The sequence below is a fragment of the Symphalangus syndactylus genome, chromosome 14 (genome assembly GCF_028878055.3).
Source record: "Symphalangus syndactylus isolate Jambi chromosome 14, NHGRI_mSymSyn1-v2.1_pri, whole genome shotgun sequence".
Taxonomy (NCBI): domain Eukaryota; kingdom Metazoa; phylum Chordata; class Mammalia; order Primates; family Hylobatidae; genus Symphalangus; species Symphalangus syndactylus.
In genome coordinates, this window is record NC_072436.2 from 11,178,944 (window position 1) to 11,196,814 (window position 17,871).

A 17,871-nucleotide genomic window follows, 5' to 3' on the forward strand; every position below is an offset into this window, starting at 1 on the left:
GCTCTGTTGCCCAGGTTGGAGTGCAGTGAGTGGTGTGATCTTGGCTCACTGCAACCTCTACTTACTGGGTTCAAGCGATTCTCCTGCCTCAGCCTCCTGAGTAGCTGGGATTACAGGCACCTGCCACCATGCCTGGCTAATTTTTGTATTTTTAGTAGAGACACCGGGTTTCAGCATGTTAGCCAGGCTGGTCTCAATCTCCTGACCTCAGGTAATCCATCTGCCTCGGCCTCCCAAAGTGCTGGGATTACAGGCATGAGCCACCAGAGGGTTTCACCATGTTGGCTAGTCTGGTCTCAAACTCCTGACCTCAGGTGATCTGCCCGCCCCGGCCTCCCAAAGTGTTGGGATTACAGGCGTGAGCCACCATGCCCGGCTGATATTGCAGTATCTTTTGAGAGTGTTGATCTGAACTAGATAGTCTTCCTACTTTGGCCTATCACACATCTAAGGTCTTAAGCCTCTTCCTCCCCAAACAGGACCTACAGAAGGCCAACAAATGCAGCTCTATCCAGAGGCTGAAGAAATTAGATTTGGTAAGAAGGTGGAATAGACAAGATTTGGCCAAGATTGATTGGATGAGGAGTGTGTAAAGGAGAAGAAGTCAGGAATGTCGCTGGCCTTTCCAGCCTGGGGCAGCTGTTGTAGTGGTGTGTCACTCAGTTTAAGAGTGGTAGGTCAGGAAGAAGGACCCATGTGGAAGTTAAAGTGAGGAGTTTTAGTTGAGAGTTGCTGGGTTTGAGGTCTCTGGGACATCCAAGTGGAGATGTTCAGAAATCAACTGGAAGCTCAGAAGAAAGACGTGGACTAGAAATAATGGATTTGAGGATCATTAGCAAAGAGATGGTAATGAAAGTCGGTGAAATCATCCTCGGAGAGGGAATGGAGTGATAAAAGGATCTTGAAGAAAACCCTAAGGAACAGTTAAGGGAAGGAGTGAGTAAGAAAAAAAATTGCAGAGAGAACAAAGGACAGGCTAGAGTTGAGAGGAAAACCTACCTCCTGCAAAGTTCAAGAGAAGGAGTGACAAACTGAGAAGCATACTGGATTCAGCAAAGAATTCTGCAGTGACCTTGTGGAGAGCAGTTTTAGTGCAACTTTGGGGACAGCACCAGATTGCAGTGGGTTGAAGAGTGAGTGGGAGGGGAGGGGTTGGAGACAGCTGGCGGGGACATTTTTTCAAGCTGTTTGGCCAAGAATGGAGAGAGATAGGATGGTAACTTAATAGAATTGGGAGCTTTTTTTTTTCTATACTAACGGAGGAGAGGAAGAAAATTCAGGGACAAAAGGAAATAATAAATCCCAGGGGGAGGAGCGAGATGGAATCCAGTGCAAACACATCGGATTGTTCTTCAGACAGGAGGGACTCGTGTATGTTTTAACTGGATGCAAGGAGGAAAGGATTCAATTGGCTGGAAGCTTGATTGTTGGGTAGTTCTCGCTTATGGGTACTGTTTCCTCTTGGAAGATAGGCGACGAGTAAGGAGTTCATTGAATGAATATATGAATATTTTCCCGTAGCTAGTCAAAGTCTAGGGTTACCAGCAGGACAGAAGACACTGCAGGCCGGGCGCGGTGGCTCACGCCTCTAATCCCAGCACTTTGGGAGGCCGAGGCGGGCGGATCACGAGGTCAGGAGGTGGAAATCATCCTGGCTAACACGGTGAAACGCCGCCTCTACGAAAAATACAAAAAATTAGCCGGGCGTTGTGTCGGGCACCCGTAGTCCCAGCTACTCGGGAGGCTGAGGCAGGAGAATCGCTTGAACCCGGGAAGCAGAGGTTGCTGTGAGCCGAGATCGTGCCACTGCACTCCAGCCTGGGCGACTGAGCGAGACTCCGTCTCAAAAAAAAATAAAATAAAAAAGACACTGCATTTTAGGCAAGAGTCCGGTGGAAAGCAGGTTGAGACTGACTTAGAGGAAGTAACCATGGGAGGGCTGCTGGTCCACTGAATGAGAGAGATTTTTCCAGAACCTCATGCTGGGGCTTTGATTTAGGAATCCCCTTCCTCCTGTAGTGGGTCTGCCTTCCCTGGCCTATGGCTTACGTCTAAAGCCTCGAGCCTCATCGTTCCCACCGAGGACCAGCTGGAAGCCATTTTGATTATGCTCCACCACGAAGGAGGACAATACAGCCCCGCCCAGAGCCAGGCGCGCCCCCGCGGCGGGCCGGGTGCGCGTGTCCGCGTCTCTTCCCGCCGGCCGGGCGGGCGCCTGGCCCAGGACGCGGTGGCGCGGGGCGGGGGGTGGGGGTGGTTATGTAAGCGTTGCGCGCTCCCGCGAGGCGCCAGCCAATGAGAGGCCCCGGCTGCTCGTGCTCGCGCACGCAGGGTTGGGGGAGGGAGCGCACGACGTGCGCGCACCCTCTCCCCTCGTCCACCGCTGCCGCCTCCTTCTTCTGCCGCTCCTGGCGCTGCTTGTGTGCTCGTTTGGTGCGGACCTGGTACCTCTTTTGTGAAGCGGCAGCTGAGGAGACTCCGGCGCTCGCCATGGCCGACGAAAAGCCCAAGGTGAGCTCGCCGTCGGCCCCTTCGCCTCGCCGCGCGGTCGGGGTCATGGCGCGGGCCGGGGTCCGGCCAGAGCCCGCCGCTGGCTCCCAGCGCTTTCCCGGGCCCCCCACGGGGCCGGCCACGGCTCAGGCCCCGGCGCTCCGCGCCATTTTCCTCCCTCCCTCTTTTCCTCCCTCCCGCGCCGAAGGAGGCCCCGCCGCTCTCTCCCGCCCCCGGCGGCCTCAGAGTGCGCGCCCGGCGCTAGTTGGGCGGGCAGATCGCGGACGCCCGCGGGCCCACCAGCCCCGAACGGGGATTCTTGGCCCAGCCGGCCGGCGCGCGTGAGGAGGGGCGTTAGGGCGCGCGGGGTCTTCACCCTCCGTCGACCCCGCGTCGGGTGTTGCAGTCTCCGAGGCGGCGGGGAGTCCCCTGGGCTCGGGCTTCACCTCTCAGGGGTAGGAACTGCGGGCATCTGGGGACCTCTGCCCGGGCTGCGGCGGCGGGGCGAGGGTTCGGGGCGAATCAATGGGCTGCTGATGGGCAGGAACCTGGATGCCCGCGGGCCGCCGTCCTGGGCCTGCGGGTAGGGGGATTCCCGTGGAGTATTTCCCACTTTAATGGACTCAGGGACCCGAAGGGGGAGGGGCAGCGGCTTTTCCCTGGGTGCCAACGAACCCCTAATCCGCGAACACCATGTGGTTTCATGAAGTTGGAGGCACAGATACGAGCAGAGAGACTTTGTGCGGCTTAACTTTTGAACGCGGCTTTTGAGGCACCCGGAGACTTCCCGAGAGGACTTGGGGACACCCATCATCGGGGCACACGGGACTTGCTGCCTAGTTTGGTGACACCCCCCGCCTCCCGCGCCTTTACTTTCTGGAGCGTTTTAGGGCTACAGAATTGCTTCTACGCTCGATTTTGGACGATTTTAGGTTGGTTCGAAGTCTACAAGAAACACTTAGAATAAAACTGTGTATTTGACCCATGACAACAAAGGGGAGGGGAGAATAAGTGCTCTTAACCGAAAATAAAAATGAAGCTGCTAATAGAAGAGAACGTCAACTGTGGTCCTGAGTATTACGGTTGTTCCGGAGGGAATCGGGATATTCTTCGATTGTTTTTTTTGTTTGTGTGTTTCCCTTAATGGAGATTGGATTTAGGTTATTAAACTGAGTTTGGTAACTTTCTAACGACAACGGTAATGAGTTTTGAATGGCAGGCTGTAGATTTATTGTTTTGTTTCTTGCCGTTGTACTTAAAGTGCTTAGAAAAGAGAAGGGACTCTATTTTTAACTTTTTTGGGGGGTAAAGTATGTATTTTGGGAGTGATATAAGCCATTTTAGAAAGTTTAGCTTCAAGAGAACGTTGCAATACACTGAATAGGACCCAACTTTAAACATGTATTGTTGCTACTGATAGTATTGCATGTAGGCTTTTCCGTATCTGACAGCTATCTAATACTGTTGCTGCAGGATTTCTCCTCTTTCACGTTGATTTCAGCAGCTGAAAACAGCCGTATGCCGTTTTAGCATACACTATGAGAAACCTGTTGATTTTAGAAGCAACTAGGGCTGCTGCTGCTTTAGAAAACGTGTTCATTGACCACATTTCCCAAATTATACTTTTATTTTTCTTTTAACAGGAAGGAGTCAAGACTGAGAACAACGATCATATTAATTTGAAGGTGGCGGGGCAGGATGGTTCTGTGGTGCAGTTTAAGATTAAGAGGCATACACCACTTAGTAAACTAATGAAAGCCTATTGTGAACGACAGGTGAGGAATTCCTATGTGTATTTCCACTGAATAAAACTATTTCCAAAAATCTTATTTTCATGGGAACAAAAACTAGACTAGCATATTAGTGATGGGATGAATATGCACTTGGCCCATCAGTTTTATCGTGCACTTGGTATATTGATAGCTCATGAAAACCCTTAGGATGATTTGGTTAGTATTATATGTGGTTCCAGTCCTGTGCCAGGAATCTATCAAATTATATTTACAATAATTTTTTTTTTTTTTTACCAAGGAGATGTAATTTTATGTTTATAAGAAAATAAGAGTGAACTTGGTAAAATTACTTATCAGTCTTTTATTATTTTATTTTTTTGAGATGGAGTTTCATTCTTGTTGTCCAGGCTGAAGTACAGTGGCGTGAGCTCAGCTCACTGCAGCCTCCACTTCAAGCGATTTTCCTGCCTCAGCCTCCCAAGTAGCTGGGATTACAGGTGCCCGCTACCAGGCCTGGCCAATTTTTTTTGTATTTTTAGTAGAGATGGGGTTTCACCATATTGGCTAGGCTGGTCTTAAACTCCTGACCTCAGGTGATCTGCCCGCCTCGGCCTTCCAAAGTGCTGGGATTACAAGCATGAGCCACCGCGCCAAACCAAGAAGTCTTTTTTTTTTTTGAGATGGGAGTCTCGTTCTATTTTTTTAAGCTAGAATTTATCTACCTTGTAAATTGTGTTTTATTTTTGTTTTTGTTTTTGACGGAGTCTTGCTCTGTTGCCCAAGCTGGAGTGCAGTGGTGCAATCTCGGCTCACTGCAACCTCTGCCTCCTGAGTTGAGGCTATTATTATGCCTCAGCCTCCTGAGTAGCTGGGATTTCAGGCGTGCGCCACCACGCCCGGAATTTTGTATTTTTAGTAGACCTGACCTCAACTCCTGACCTCAAGTGACCCGCCCACCTTGGCCTCTCAAAGTGCTGGGATTACAGGTGTGGGCCACCGTGTCTGGCCCCTTCAGATTGTTCTAAATAGGCTCAAAATAGAATAAGGCTTAAACCTGTGTAAGTTGGGAAATTGAGTTTGAGTTTATTCTTGAAAGATCAGTGAAGATAGAAACTTCCTTTAGGCCTGGTGCAGTGGCTCACATCTGTAATCCCAGCACTTTGGGAGACTGAGGCAGGTGGCACTTGAGATCAGCCTGGCCACCATGGCAAAATCCCATCTCTACTAAATACGAAAAAATTAGCTGGGCGTGGTGGTACACGCCCATAATCCCACCTACTCCGGAGGCTGAGGCTGAGAATCCCTTGAACCTGGGAGGTGGAGGCTGCAGTGAGCCAAGATCACACCACTGCACTCTAGCCTGGGTGACAGAGCGAGAGCATTTCAAAGGGAAAAAAAAAAAGAAACTTTAGAATGTTTGAAGTATTTTTATGCCTAGTGTATTTACAATGTAATAAGAAAATACTGTGCTCATAATTCTTCATATGTAAACCTTCTTATGTGTAGTTCCTTATAAAGATACCATCTTTTTTTTTTTTTTTTGAGACAGTCTCGCTCTGTTGTCCAGGATGGAGTGCAGTAGCGCGATCTCGACTCACTGCAACCTCTGCCTCCCGGGACCAAGCGATTCTCCTGTCTCAGCCTCCCGAGTAGGTGGGACTACAGGCGCATGCCACCACGCCCGGCTAATTTTTGTATTGTCAGCGAGATGGGGTTTCACCATATTGGTCAGACTGGTCTTGAACTCCTGACCTCAGGTGATCCACCTGCCTCGGCCTCCCAAAGTGCTGGGATTACAGGCGTGAGCCACTGTGCCCGGCAAGATACCGTATACTCTTATTTGAAGAATTTTGCTGAAATCACCCTACATGAACTTATGAATTGTGTTAAATAATTTATACACTGGCATCTTCTATATTTGAACACTAGTGCCCCTTCAGGATACAGGGGAATTTTAAAAGGTAATCCTTTTGGAGAACTTCTTTAGCAAAACTGCATACAAAATAGAAAATCATAGGCTGGACGTGGTAATCCAGCACTTTGGGAGGCCAAGGCTGGAAGACCAGTCTGGACAACATAGTAAGACCTCATCTCTTTTTTTGTTTTGTTTTGAGGTGGACTTTTGCTCCTATTGCCCAGGCTGGAGTGCAGTGGCGCAATCTCGGCTCACTGCATCCTCCACCTTCCAGTTTTAAGCAATTCTCCTGCCTCAACCTCCCAAGTCGCTGGGATTACAGGCGCACGCCACCATGCCCAGCTATTTTTTTTTGGTATTTTTAGTAGAGATGGTGTTTCACCATATTGGTCAGGCTGGTCTCAAACTGCTGACCTTGTGATCCACCCACCTTGGCCTCCCAAAGTGCTGGGATTACAGGCATGAGCCACTGCGCCTGGCCCAGACCTCATCTCTTAAAAAAAAAAATTAGGTGGTTGTGGTGGCACACACCTATAGTCCAGGCTATTTCAGTGACAGAGGCGGGAGGATTGCTTGAGCTTGGCAGGTCCAGGCTGCAGTGAGCCATGATCTCATCGTTGCACTCCAGTATGGGTGACAGAATGAGACCCTGTCTCAAAACCACAAACAAACAGAATCATGCTTCAGTTTGGTGGTTTTGAACAGTATTCTTTTTTTGAGAGAGAGTCTTGCGCTGTTGCCCAGGCTGGAGTGCAGTGGCACCATCTCTGCTCACTGCAACCTCCGCCTCCTGGATTCAAGCGATTCTCCTGCCTCAGCCTCCCGAGTAGCTGGGACTACAGGTGTGCGCCACCATGCCCAGCTAATTTTTATATTTTTCGTAGAGACGGGGTTTCACAATATTGGCCAGGATGATCTTGATCTCTTGACCTCGTGATCTGTCTGCTTCGGCCTCCCAAAGTGCTGGGATTACAGGCGTGAGCCACCAGTGCCTGGCCTTGAACACTATTCTTATGCATATCTTATTTAACTTTTCTGCAATTGCAAAATTTTGCCTTTTTTTTTTTTTTTTTTTTTTTACACAGGGTTTTGCCCTGTTGCCCATGCTGAAGTGCAGGGGCAGGATTATGATCATGGCTCACTGCATCCTCTGCCTCCCAGGCTCAAGCAATCCTCCCACCTCAGGCTCCCAGGTAGTTGGGACTATAGGCTTGTGCCACTAGGTGATTTTTTTTTTTTTTTTTTGAGATGGAGTCTCCCTCTGTCGCTCAGACTTGAGTGTAGTGACATAATCTCGGCTCACTGCAGCCTCCACCTCCCGGGTTCAAGCAGTTCTGCTGCCTCAGCCTCCTGAGTGGGTGGGATTGTAGGCACCTACCACCACGCTCAGCTAATTTTTGTATTTGTCGTAGAAACGGGGTTTTACCATGTTGGCCAGGCTGGTCTCGAACTCCTGAGCTCAGGTGACCCACCCGCCGCGCTGCCTCGGCCTCCCAAAGTTCTAGGATTACAGGCGTGTGAAGCACTACTCCTGGCTTTTCTTTTCTTTTTTTTTTTTTAAGATGGAGTTTCCCTTTTGTTGCTGAGGCTGAACGCAATGGCGCAATCTAGGCTTACTGGAACCTCTGCCTCCCAGGTTCCAGTGATTCTCCTGCCTCAGCCTCACAAGTAGCTGGGATTACAGGCATGCGCCACCACACCTGACTGATTTTGTATTTTTAGTAGAGACGGGGCTTCACCATGTTGATCAGGTTGGCTGGTCTCAAACTCCTGACCTCAGGCGATCTACGTGCCTTGGCCTTCCAGAATGTTGGGATTACAGGCATGAGCCACTGCACCTGGCCACCATGCAATTTTTTAATTTCTTTTTTTTGAGATGGAGTCTTGCTCTGTTCCCCAAGTTGGAGTGCAGTGGCATGATCTCAGCTCACTGCAACCTCTGCCTCCTGGGTTCAAGCAATTCTCCTGCCTCAGCCTCTTGAATAACTGGGATTACAGCGCCTGTCACCTTGCCCGGCTAATTTTTTGTATTTTTATTTATTTATTTAATTTTTTTTTTTTTTGAGACAGAGTCTTGCTCTGTTGCCCAGGCAATGGCACGATCTCGGCTTGTTGCAACCTCCACCTCCTGGGTTCTTGCAGTTTTCCCCACTCAACCTCCGGCTGCAGTAGCTGGGATTACAGGCGTGTGCCATTGTGCTCAGCCAATTTTTGTATGTTTAGTAGAGACGGGGTTTCACCATGTTGGACAGGCTGAAACCCCGTCTCGAACTCCTGACTTCAGGTGATCTTCCACCTCAGTCTCCCAAGGTACTAGGATTACAGGCGTGAGCTACAACACTTGGCCTTCGTTTTTAAGTAGATGATGGTTATGTACTGTTTTTCATCCGTTTTATTCCACTGACACGTACCGAGCAGCACCTACTATGTGCAAGGGATAGACTGTGTAACTAAAACAGTCTAGGTTCCTATACCTCCTGAAGTGTGCTTTTTAGTAAGATGATAAGTAATTACAGATTTGGGTACATATTAAAGGAAATTAAAAAGCAGGTGCTTTTTTAAAGCTATTCCAGGAAGTTCAGGGGTGTAGGTTGGGGCATTTTAGGTCGGTTTTGTTGTTGTTTTTGAGACTGAATCTGGTCTGTTGCCCAGGCTGGAGTGCTATGGCACGATCTCGGCTCGCTGCAAGCTCCGCCTCCCAGGTTCAAGTGATCCTCCTGCCTCAGCCTCCCAAATAGCTGGGATTACAGGCGGATGCCACCACACCCGGCTAATTTTTGTATTTTTAGTAGAGGTGGGGTTTCACCATGTTGGCCAGGCTGGTCTTGAACTCCAGACCTCAGATGATCCGCCTTGGCCTCCTAATGTGTTGGAATTACAGCGTGAGCCCCCGAGCTCAGACTGGAGTCTTTAAATGGGCATTTTTTTTACTTTAAATTTCCTGTCAGTGGCTGGGCGGGCAGATCACGAGGTCGGGAAATTGAGACCATCCTGGCTAACACGGTGAAACCCCATCTCTACTAAAATACAAAAAATTAGCCCAGCATGGTGGCATGAGCCTGTAGTCCCAGCTACTCAGGAGGCTGAGGCAGGAAAGTCACTTGAACTCTGGTGGTGGAGGTTGGGCTGAGCTGAGATCGTGCCACTGCACTCCAGCCTGGACGACAGAGCAAGACTCCGTTTAAAAAAAAAAAATTTCATTTCTGTGTCTAACTCATTTAAATGCATATTTGTCTCAAGCTTTGTTCTATTTAACATTATAGTAGCTGTGTCTGAAAAGCAGTAAGCTTTTTAAAAGAATGACTTACTGGCTTGGCGCAGTGGCTCACACCTGTAATCCCAGCATTTGGGGAGGCTGAGGTGAATGGATCACTTGAGGTCAGGAGTTCGAGATCAGCCTGGCCAACATGGTGAAACCCCGTCTCTACTAAAAACACAAAAATTAGCTGGGCTTGATGGTGAGCGCCTGTAATCCCAGCTACTCGGGAGGCTAAGGCAGGAGAATCACTTGAACCCAGGAGGCGGAGGTTGCAGCGGGCCAAGATTGTACCACTGCACTCCAGCCTGGGCGACATAGCAAAACTGTCTTAAAAAACAAACAAACAAAAACAACAACAACAAACAGGCCGGGTACAGTGTCTTATGCCTGTAATCCCAGCACTTTGGGAGGCTGAGGTGGTCAGATCACCCGAGGTGGTCAGATCACCTGAGGTCAGGAGTTCGAGACCAGCCTGGCCAACATGGCGAAACCCTGTTTCTACTAAAAAATACAAAAATTAGCCAGGCGTAGTGGCGCCTGCCTAGTCCCAGCTAATCAGGAGGCTGAGGCAGGAAAATTGCTTGAACCCAAAAGGCGGAGGTTGCAGTGAGCCAAGATTGCGCCACTGCCCTCTAGCCTGAGTGACGGAGTGAGACTCTGTCTCAAAAAAAAAAAAAAAAAAAAAAAAAAAACCAGAAAAAGAAAAAAAATAACTACATCTTACTCTTCACTGAAAATGAGAGGCTGGGCACCGTGGCTCACTCCTGTAATCCCAGCACTTTGGGAGGCTGAGGCGGACGGATCACCCCGAGGTTAGGAGTTCGAGACCAGCCTGGCCAACATGATGAAACCCAGTCTCTAATAAAACTACAAAAATTAGCCGGTTGTTGTGTCAGGGGACCATAGTTCCAGCTACTCTTGGGAGGCTACGGCAGAAGTCTCACTTGAACCAGGAGGTGGAGGTTGCCTTGAGCTGAGATCACGCCACTGCACTTCAGCCTTGACAATAGAGCAAAACTCTGTCTCAAAAAAAAAAAAAGAAAATGAGAATCACCCCAAATCTTTTTACCTATAGGGTATGTTGACATGTTGGCAATTGTTTATTTAGGTATTGCTTTAATACATTCATGGGTAAATATGCATGTACTTTTATCTAAATAGAATTCTGTTTCTCTTAATGCTGTTTATTGCTTTTAAATTCTCGTTCAGGGATTGTCAATGAGGCAGATCAGATTCCGATTCGACGGGCAACCAATCAATGAAACAGACACACCTGCACAGGTAAAAAGTCTCTCCTAATTAGAAAAATTACCATTTGTAATTTTTTGAACAGCTATGTTTATGAATTTGAACGTTTAGATACTGGAGTATAGTTCTTGTAGAGTTCAGAGCTTTGGGAAGTATGACCAAAGGGGAAGAGAAAGGAAAATAGGAATAGGCTCAGGAAATGCCAATGATTTTTATTCATTTATTTTTAATTTTCATTTTAATTATTTTTTTAGGAACAGGGCCTCTCTGTTGCCTGGGTTGAAGTGTAGTGGCCTCATTATAGCTCACTGCAGCCTTGGCCTCCCAAAGTGATGGGATTATAGGCACGAATCAATGTGCCCAACCCCACCAGTGGTTTGTGTTTGTTTTTTTGTGACGGAGTCTCACCCCATCGCCCAGGCTTGAGTACAGTGGCACGATCTTGGGTCACTGCAGCCCTTGCCTGCCATGCTTAAGCAATTCTCCTGCCTCAGCCTCCCAGAGTAGCTGGGATTACAGCATGCACCACCATGCCTGGCTAATTTTTGTATTTTTGGTAGGGATGGGGTTTCACCATGTTGGCCAGGCTGGTCTTGAACTGCTGACCACAAGTGATCCGTCTGCCTTGTCCTCCCAAAGTGTTGGGATTGACAGGTGTGAGCCACCGCACCCAGCCAAATCCTCACCATTTTAGTTCTACATGCTGAATTGAAATTCTCTTTTACGTGTCTTCATGAACGAAAAGGAACTAATGGCCCTAACTGCCACGTCCCATAGCTTTGTTTGACAGGGAGAGCCCCTGATAATAGGAGATTTTCCAAACCCTTACTGCAAAACGTGATGCTCTCTGATCCTTTAACTCTTTATGTACCACTTCATTTTGTTCTGTCACTTTCTGTAGGATCAGCTGGATTGTCTTCTGTGGCAGAAGCTCTTTGTTTCTTTTTACCCTCTCAAAGTTCCATTAAATACTTCCAGTTTTGGCCTAGCTAGGTGGCTCATGAGAGCCGTTTTCAAGATTACAAAGTGCTTCTAATGCCAGCACTGTGATGCCAAGGCGGGCGGAGCGCTTGAGTCCAGGATTTCAAGACCAGCCTAGGCAACATGGCAAAATCCTCTCTTTACAACAAAATACAAAAATTAGCCAGGGAGTGGTGGTATGTGCCTGTAGTACCAGCTACTTCTTAGGGTGAGGTGGAAGGATTGCTTGAGCCCAGGAAGTGGAGGCTGCAATCAACCAAGATGGCGCCACTGCACGCCAGCCTGGGTGATAAAGTGAGGCCCTCTCTCAAAAAAAAAAAAAAACGACTTCCGGTCTTGTCCTGACTTAATGGCTCACACCTGTAGTCCTAGCACTTTAGGAAACTGACACAGGCAGCAGGGTTGCTTGAGGCCAGGAGTTTAAGACCAGCCTGGGCAACATAGCAAGACCTGGTCTCTATAGGAAAGAAAAAGAGCTGGGCATGATAGCATGTGTCTGTAGTCTCAGCTACTTGGGAAGTTTAGTGGGAGAGGTGCTTGAGTCCAGGAGTTTCAGGCCGCAGTGAGTTATGATCATACTACTGCACTTCAGCCTGGGCGATAGAGCAAAACTGTGTCTCAAAAATAGAAGACTTACAGTTTCTGAAACATATTTTAAAATGTTGTGATAGTAGAAATTTAAATTGGATCCCAGGTACTTTTGAATTTCAACTTTATCACCCAGTAAAAACTAGAAAGTGATAAATGTGGCATGAAACAGCACATCCAGATTGTAGTTGATAATCTTTGAAAATTGGAAAAGCCCCTGAGTTGTACTGAAAAGAATATTTTGAAGACATTTCAACTGGTGACAGTCTCTAAAAAGGAATTATGGGCTGGGTGCACTTGCTCACACCTGTCATCCTAGCACTTTGGGAGGCTGAGGCAGGCAGATCGCTTGAGGTCAGGAGTTTGAGACCAGCTTGGACAATATGGTGAAACCCTGTGTCTGCCAAAAAATACAAAAATCAGCCAGGCATCGCCGGGCGCGGTGGCTCACGCCTGTGATCCCAGCACTTTGGGAGGCCGAGGCGGGCGGATCACCTGAGGTTGGGAGTTTGAGACCACCCTGACCAACATGGAGAAAACCTGTCTACTAAAAATACAAAATTAGCTGGGTGTGGTGGCCTGTAATCCCAGCTGCTTGGGAGGCCAAGGCAGGAGAATCGCTTGAACCCAGGAGGCAGAGGTTGCAATGGGCCGGAGATCACGCCATTGCACTCCAGCGTGGATAACAAGAGCGAAACTCAAAAGCCAGGCATGATGGTGCACGCCTGTAGTCCCAGCTACTCAGGAGGCTGAGGCGGGAGAATAACCTGAACCCGAGAGGCGGAGATTGAAGTCAGCAGAGATGGTGCCACTGCACTCCAGCCTGGGTAACAGACCCTGTCTCAAAAAAAAAAAAAAAAAAAAAAAAAGTCTAGGTACAGTAGCTCACGACTGTAATCCTAGCACTTTGGGAGGCCGAGGCGAGTTGATCACCTGAGGTCAGCAGTTCAAGACTAGCCTGGCCAACATGGCGAAACTACCCTGTCTAGTAGAGACAAAAATTAGCTGGGCATGGTGGTGCTCACCTGTAATACCATCCCAGCTACTCGGGAGGTTGAGCCAGGAGAATCTGGGCAGGGGAAAGGTGTCGGGGGCAGACGGTCAAGGTTGCAGTGAGCAAGGTTGCAGTGAGCGCAGAGGTCATGCCACTTCACTCTAGCCTGGGTGAAAGAGTGAAACTCTGTCAAAAAAAAAAAAAAAAAAAAGGCGCAATTATGGTATGTAGCCACAAGGAGGAGCTAAATTCTATTGATAAATGAGGCTGGGACAGGAACCTCATTTTTTAAAGGCATTTACAGTTTCACTGTAAAACTTCACATTTGGATAATTTTGTTTTAGTAGATAGATGACAGGCTTGTTTGGTTTTAAAAGAAATAGTAAAAGGCATCCATTGTGCTATACTCTCAGTTATTAGAATGTATTTCCTGTCTTAAAGCCCTCCTTACCCACCACTAAAACGGGATTATCTGCTATAGTAGTTACAAAGATTAAACAAGGAGTTATTTGTTTGGATCCGTGACCTTGAGGCATTTTAAAATCTTCAGGTTGAATTTGCAATTCATTTTACTTCATTTTGAAGAATTTGGAATTGATTCGTTTTAGAATTATTCTCCCAATATTTGTTAGATAGCAGGATTGTGATAAATTAAAACATCTTAGCAGGCCTCCTGCCCGCCCCTGCCTCCCCAGCTTTTTAAAATTTTTTTATTTTTCGAGACGGAGTTTTGCTCTGTCTCCCAGACTGGAGTGCAGTGGCGTGATCTCAGCTCACTGCAACCTCTGCTTCCTGGGTTCAAGCGATTCTCCTGCCTCAGCTTCCCGAGTAGCTGGGATTACAGGCGCCCACCATGATGCCTGGCTAATTTTGTTTTTATTTTGTTTGTTTATCTTGTTTTTATTTTATTTATTTATTTTTTGTATTGACGGAGTCAATACAAAATCAGCTGGGCATGGTGGCGCATGCCTGTAATCCCAGCTACTTGGGAGGCTGAGGCAGGAGAATTGCTTGACCCGGGAGGCAGAGGTTGCAGTGAGCCGAGATCGCACCATTGCGCTCCACCTTGGGCGGCAACAGCAAAACTCTGTCTCAAGAAAAAATAGGAAAACACAAATGTAGTCATATAATAAGCTGCTTTGCTCCTTGGGGTGTCCTTTTTTTTTTTAACTGCCCCTTACAGAGCATGGCTAACTTATATAGTCAGTGCACCCAGAGTTGGCTGCTGCTTAGTTTTAAAATTATGTTTTTATCCTAACACGGTATCTACGGCATGTTAAAGATATTTTCATTTCTGTACATGAAAATCTTATTTTTTAATGGCTATATGGTATTTAATATCTGAGCATACTATGTTTTATTAATTTGGGTGTTTTGTTTTTTTTTTTTGAGACACGGAGTCTTGCACTGTCACCCAGGCTGGAGTTCAGTGGCACGATCTCAGCTCACTGTAACCTCCACCTCACGGGTTCAAGTGATTCTCCTGCCTCAGCCTCCTGAGTAGCTGGGACTACAGGCATGTGCAACCACGCCCAGCTAATTTTTTGTATTTTTGGTAGAAACGAGGTTTCACCATGTTGGTCAGGATGGGTTTGACCTGTTGACCTGGTGATCCGTCCACCTTGGCCTCCCAAAGTGTTGGGATTATAGGTGTGAGCCCCAGCGCCCAGCCTAATTTGGGTTTTTATTGAGATTTGTTTTCAGTCTTTGCTAAACAGTGCAGCGAGATTCTTTAAACATATCACCCTTCTGTGGGCCCTCGACACAGACATATTCAGCTTTCATTTATTTAATTTTTTTTGAGACAGAGTTTCTTGTCACATGCAATGGCACGATCTTGGCTCACTGCAACCTCCACCTCCCAGATTCAAGTGATTCTCCTGCCTCAGCCTCCCAAGTAGCTGGGATTACAGGCATGCAGGCGTGCGCCACCACGCCCAGCTAATTTTTTTTGTTTTGTTTTTTGTATTTTTAGTAGAGACTGGGTTTCACCATTTTGGCCAGGCTGGTCTCGAACTCCTGACCTCAGGTGATCTGCCTGCCTCGGCCTCCCAAAGTGTTGGGATTACAGGTGTGAGCTGCCACACCCGGCACCCCCCCCACCTTTGTTTTTTTTTTTTTTGGAGACCAAGTCTCGCTCTGTCACCCATGTTGGAGTCCAGTGGCACAATATTGGCTCACCACAACCTCTGCTTCCTGGGTTCAAGCGATTCTCCTGCCTCAGCCTCCTGAATAGCTGGGATTACAGGCACATGCCACCATACCTGGCTAATTTTAAAAATATTTTTAGGCCGGGCGCAGTGGCTCAGAGGCTGAGGCAGCAGAATGGCGTGAACCCAAGAGGCGGAGCTTGCAGTGAGCTGAGATCCTGCCACTGGACTCCAGCCTGGGCGACAGAGCAAGACTCCATCTCAAAAAAAAAAAAAAAAAAAATTTTAATAGGGATGGGGTTTCACCACGTTGGCCAGGCTGGTCTTGAACTCGTGACCTCAGGTGATCCGCCCGCCTCAGCCTCCCAAAGTGTTCAGATTACAGGAGCGAACCATTGTGCATGGCCTCAGCCTTTTTTTCTCTTTTTTTAGTACAGGATCTTTCACTTTGTCACTCAGGCTGGAGTGAGCTGGTGTGGTCACGGTTCATTGCAGCCTTGATCTCAATTGATCCTCCCACCTCGGCTTCCTGAGTAGCTGGGAGTGTGGACATGTGTCACCATGGCTGGCTAATTTTTTTTTTTTTTTTTTTTTTTTTTTTTTTTTTTTTTTTAATTTTTGTAGAGATGTTGTCTCCCTATGTTGCCCAGGCTGGTCTAAGTGTCCTGGGCTCAAGCAGTCCTCCAATGTTGGCCTCCAGTAGTGCTGGGATTACAGGCATGAGCCACTGCACCTGGCTAATATTCTGCTTTTTACTCAAAAACTAAGTTTTGGCTGGGCGCAGTGGCTCACGCCTGTAATCCTAGCACTTTGGGAGGCCGAGGCAGGCAGATCACTTGAGCTCAGGAATTTGAGACCAGCCTGGCCAACATGATGAAACCCCATTTCTACTAAAAATACAAAAAAAATTAGCTGGGCATGGTGGCGGATGCCTGTAATCTCAGCTACTTGAGAGGCTGAGGCAGGAGAATTGCTTGAACCTGAGGGGTGGACGTTGCAGTGGGCTGAGATCACGCCACTGCACTCCAGCCTGGGTGACAGAAATCCTATCTCAAAAAAAAAAACACACACAACAAGTACGTTTTATCTAATAGTCATAAAAAAGGAAGCCAAGTGAAAAATTACTTAAACCAAGTGTGTTGATACATTAAGCTATGAGACATCTAAAATAATGAAACTTGGAACTTAGTGGAACATGTACATATTTTCAGCATACTTAAACCCGAAAATCATTAATTTTCAGAACTTAATCAGTGCTTTTACATTTGTTTTTTCTTTTATGCTAGTTGGAAATGGAGGATGAAGATACAATTGATGTGTTCCAACAGCAGACGGGAGGTGTCTACTGAAAAGGGAACCTGCTTCTTTACTCCAGAACTCTGTTCTTTAAAGACCAAGATTACATTCTCAATTAGAAAACTGCAATTTGGTTCCACCACATCCTGACTACTACCGTATAGTTTTCTCTATTCTTTCATTTCCCCCTTCCCCATTCCTTTATTGTACATAAAGTAACTGGTATATGTGCACAAGCATATTGCATTTTTTTTTTTTAACTAAACAGCCAATGGTATGTTTTGATTGACATCAAGTGGAGACGGGATGGGGAAAAATACTGATTCTGTGAAAATACCCCCTTTCTCCATTAGTGGCATGCTCATTCAGCTCTTATCTTTATATTCCAGTAAGTTATTTTGCTCTCACTGTTTTAACAAAAAAAAAAAACACAACAACATAAAAATCCTTGCATACCTTGTTCAATTGGAGAATTTTAATGTTTTTCATTTATCATTGTAAAACCAAGGACAATTTTATAACTTTTTTGTACGTAGCTGTTACATGTAGGGCAATCTGTCTTTAAGTAGGGATAAATTACTCTAAAACAAAAAAGAATCCTAGATAGTTTTCCCTTCAAGTCAAGCGTCTTGTTGTTTAAATAAACTTCTTGTTTAAAATGAGCTGTTTTCTTTATTCTGAGAAATATTAAATAGAAAATTGAGGCTTAGAAAAAACACATAAATAGGCCTGCTTAGAAGTAACATTTCAAGAAGGAAATAAAGCTACTTGGTGTTTCTGACAGACTGATACTGATGCCAAACAAAGAATAACAGTTTTATAAATATCACTTTGTTCCAAAAGTTTCTCTAGGTCCCATGTTAATATGCAAGTATACTAGCAGAAAAATTGGGCCATAGTATTGTGGATTTCCAGGTATTTTCTGTATATTAAGTGAGGCACAGAGCGTAGGGTATAGGGTAGCACATGTGGCAAGGAAAAAGTTCTGATTTTGCCTTTGTTGCTGATAAAACACTGAACCATTCTAGCCTGCACTTTAATAAGTAAATACTCCCTAACCTGAAATAAAGTTTTCATTCCTTATTCAAGGATTTTTTTTTGAGACGGAGTTTTCCTCTTGTTGCCCAGGCTGGGGTGTAGTGGTGCAATTTCAGCTCACTGCAACCTCCGCCTCCCGGGTTCAAGCGATTCTCTTACCTCAGCCTCCTGAGTAGCTT

General features: G+C 46.8%; 1 protein-coding gene across 2 annotated transcripts; it reads left to right on the forward strand.

Moving 5' to 3' along the window:
* The first annotated feature begins 2,187 nt into the window (after positions 1–2,187).
* Positions 2,188–17,316, forward strand: SUMO2 (small ubiquitin like modifier 2). Of its 2 annotated transcripts, XM_055241190.2 has the most exons (4): positions 2,188–2,511; positions 4,134–4,265; positions 10,607–10,678; positions 16,645–17,316. In XM_055241190.2, exons 1-4 carry the CDS (start codon positions 2,296–2,298, stop codon positions 16,705–16,707), a joined length of 483 nt encoding a protein of 160 aa, XP_055097165.2. In that variant the 5' UTR covers positions 2,188–2,295; the 3' UTR covers positions 16,708–17,316. The 2 variants fall into 2 exon arrangements, with proteins under 2 accessions (XP_055097165.2, XP_055097166.1); XM_055241191.2 differs by lacking the exon at positions 10,607–10,678 and having other exon boundaries at positions 2,322–2,511.
* Positions 17,317–17,871: the final 555 nt, after the last annotated feature.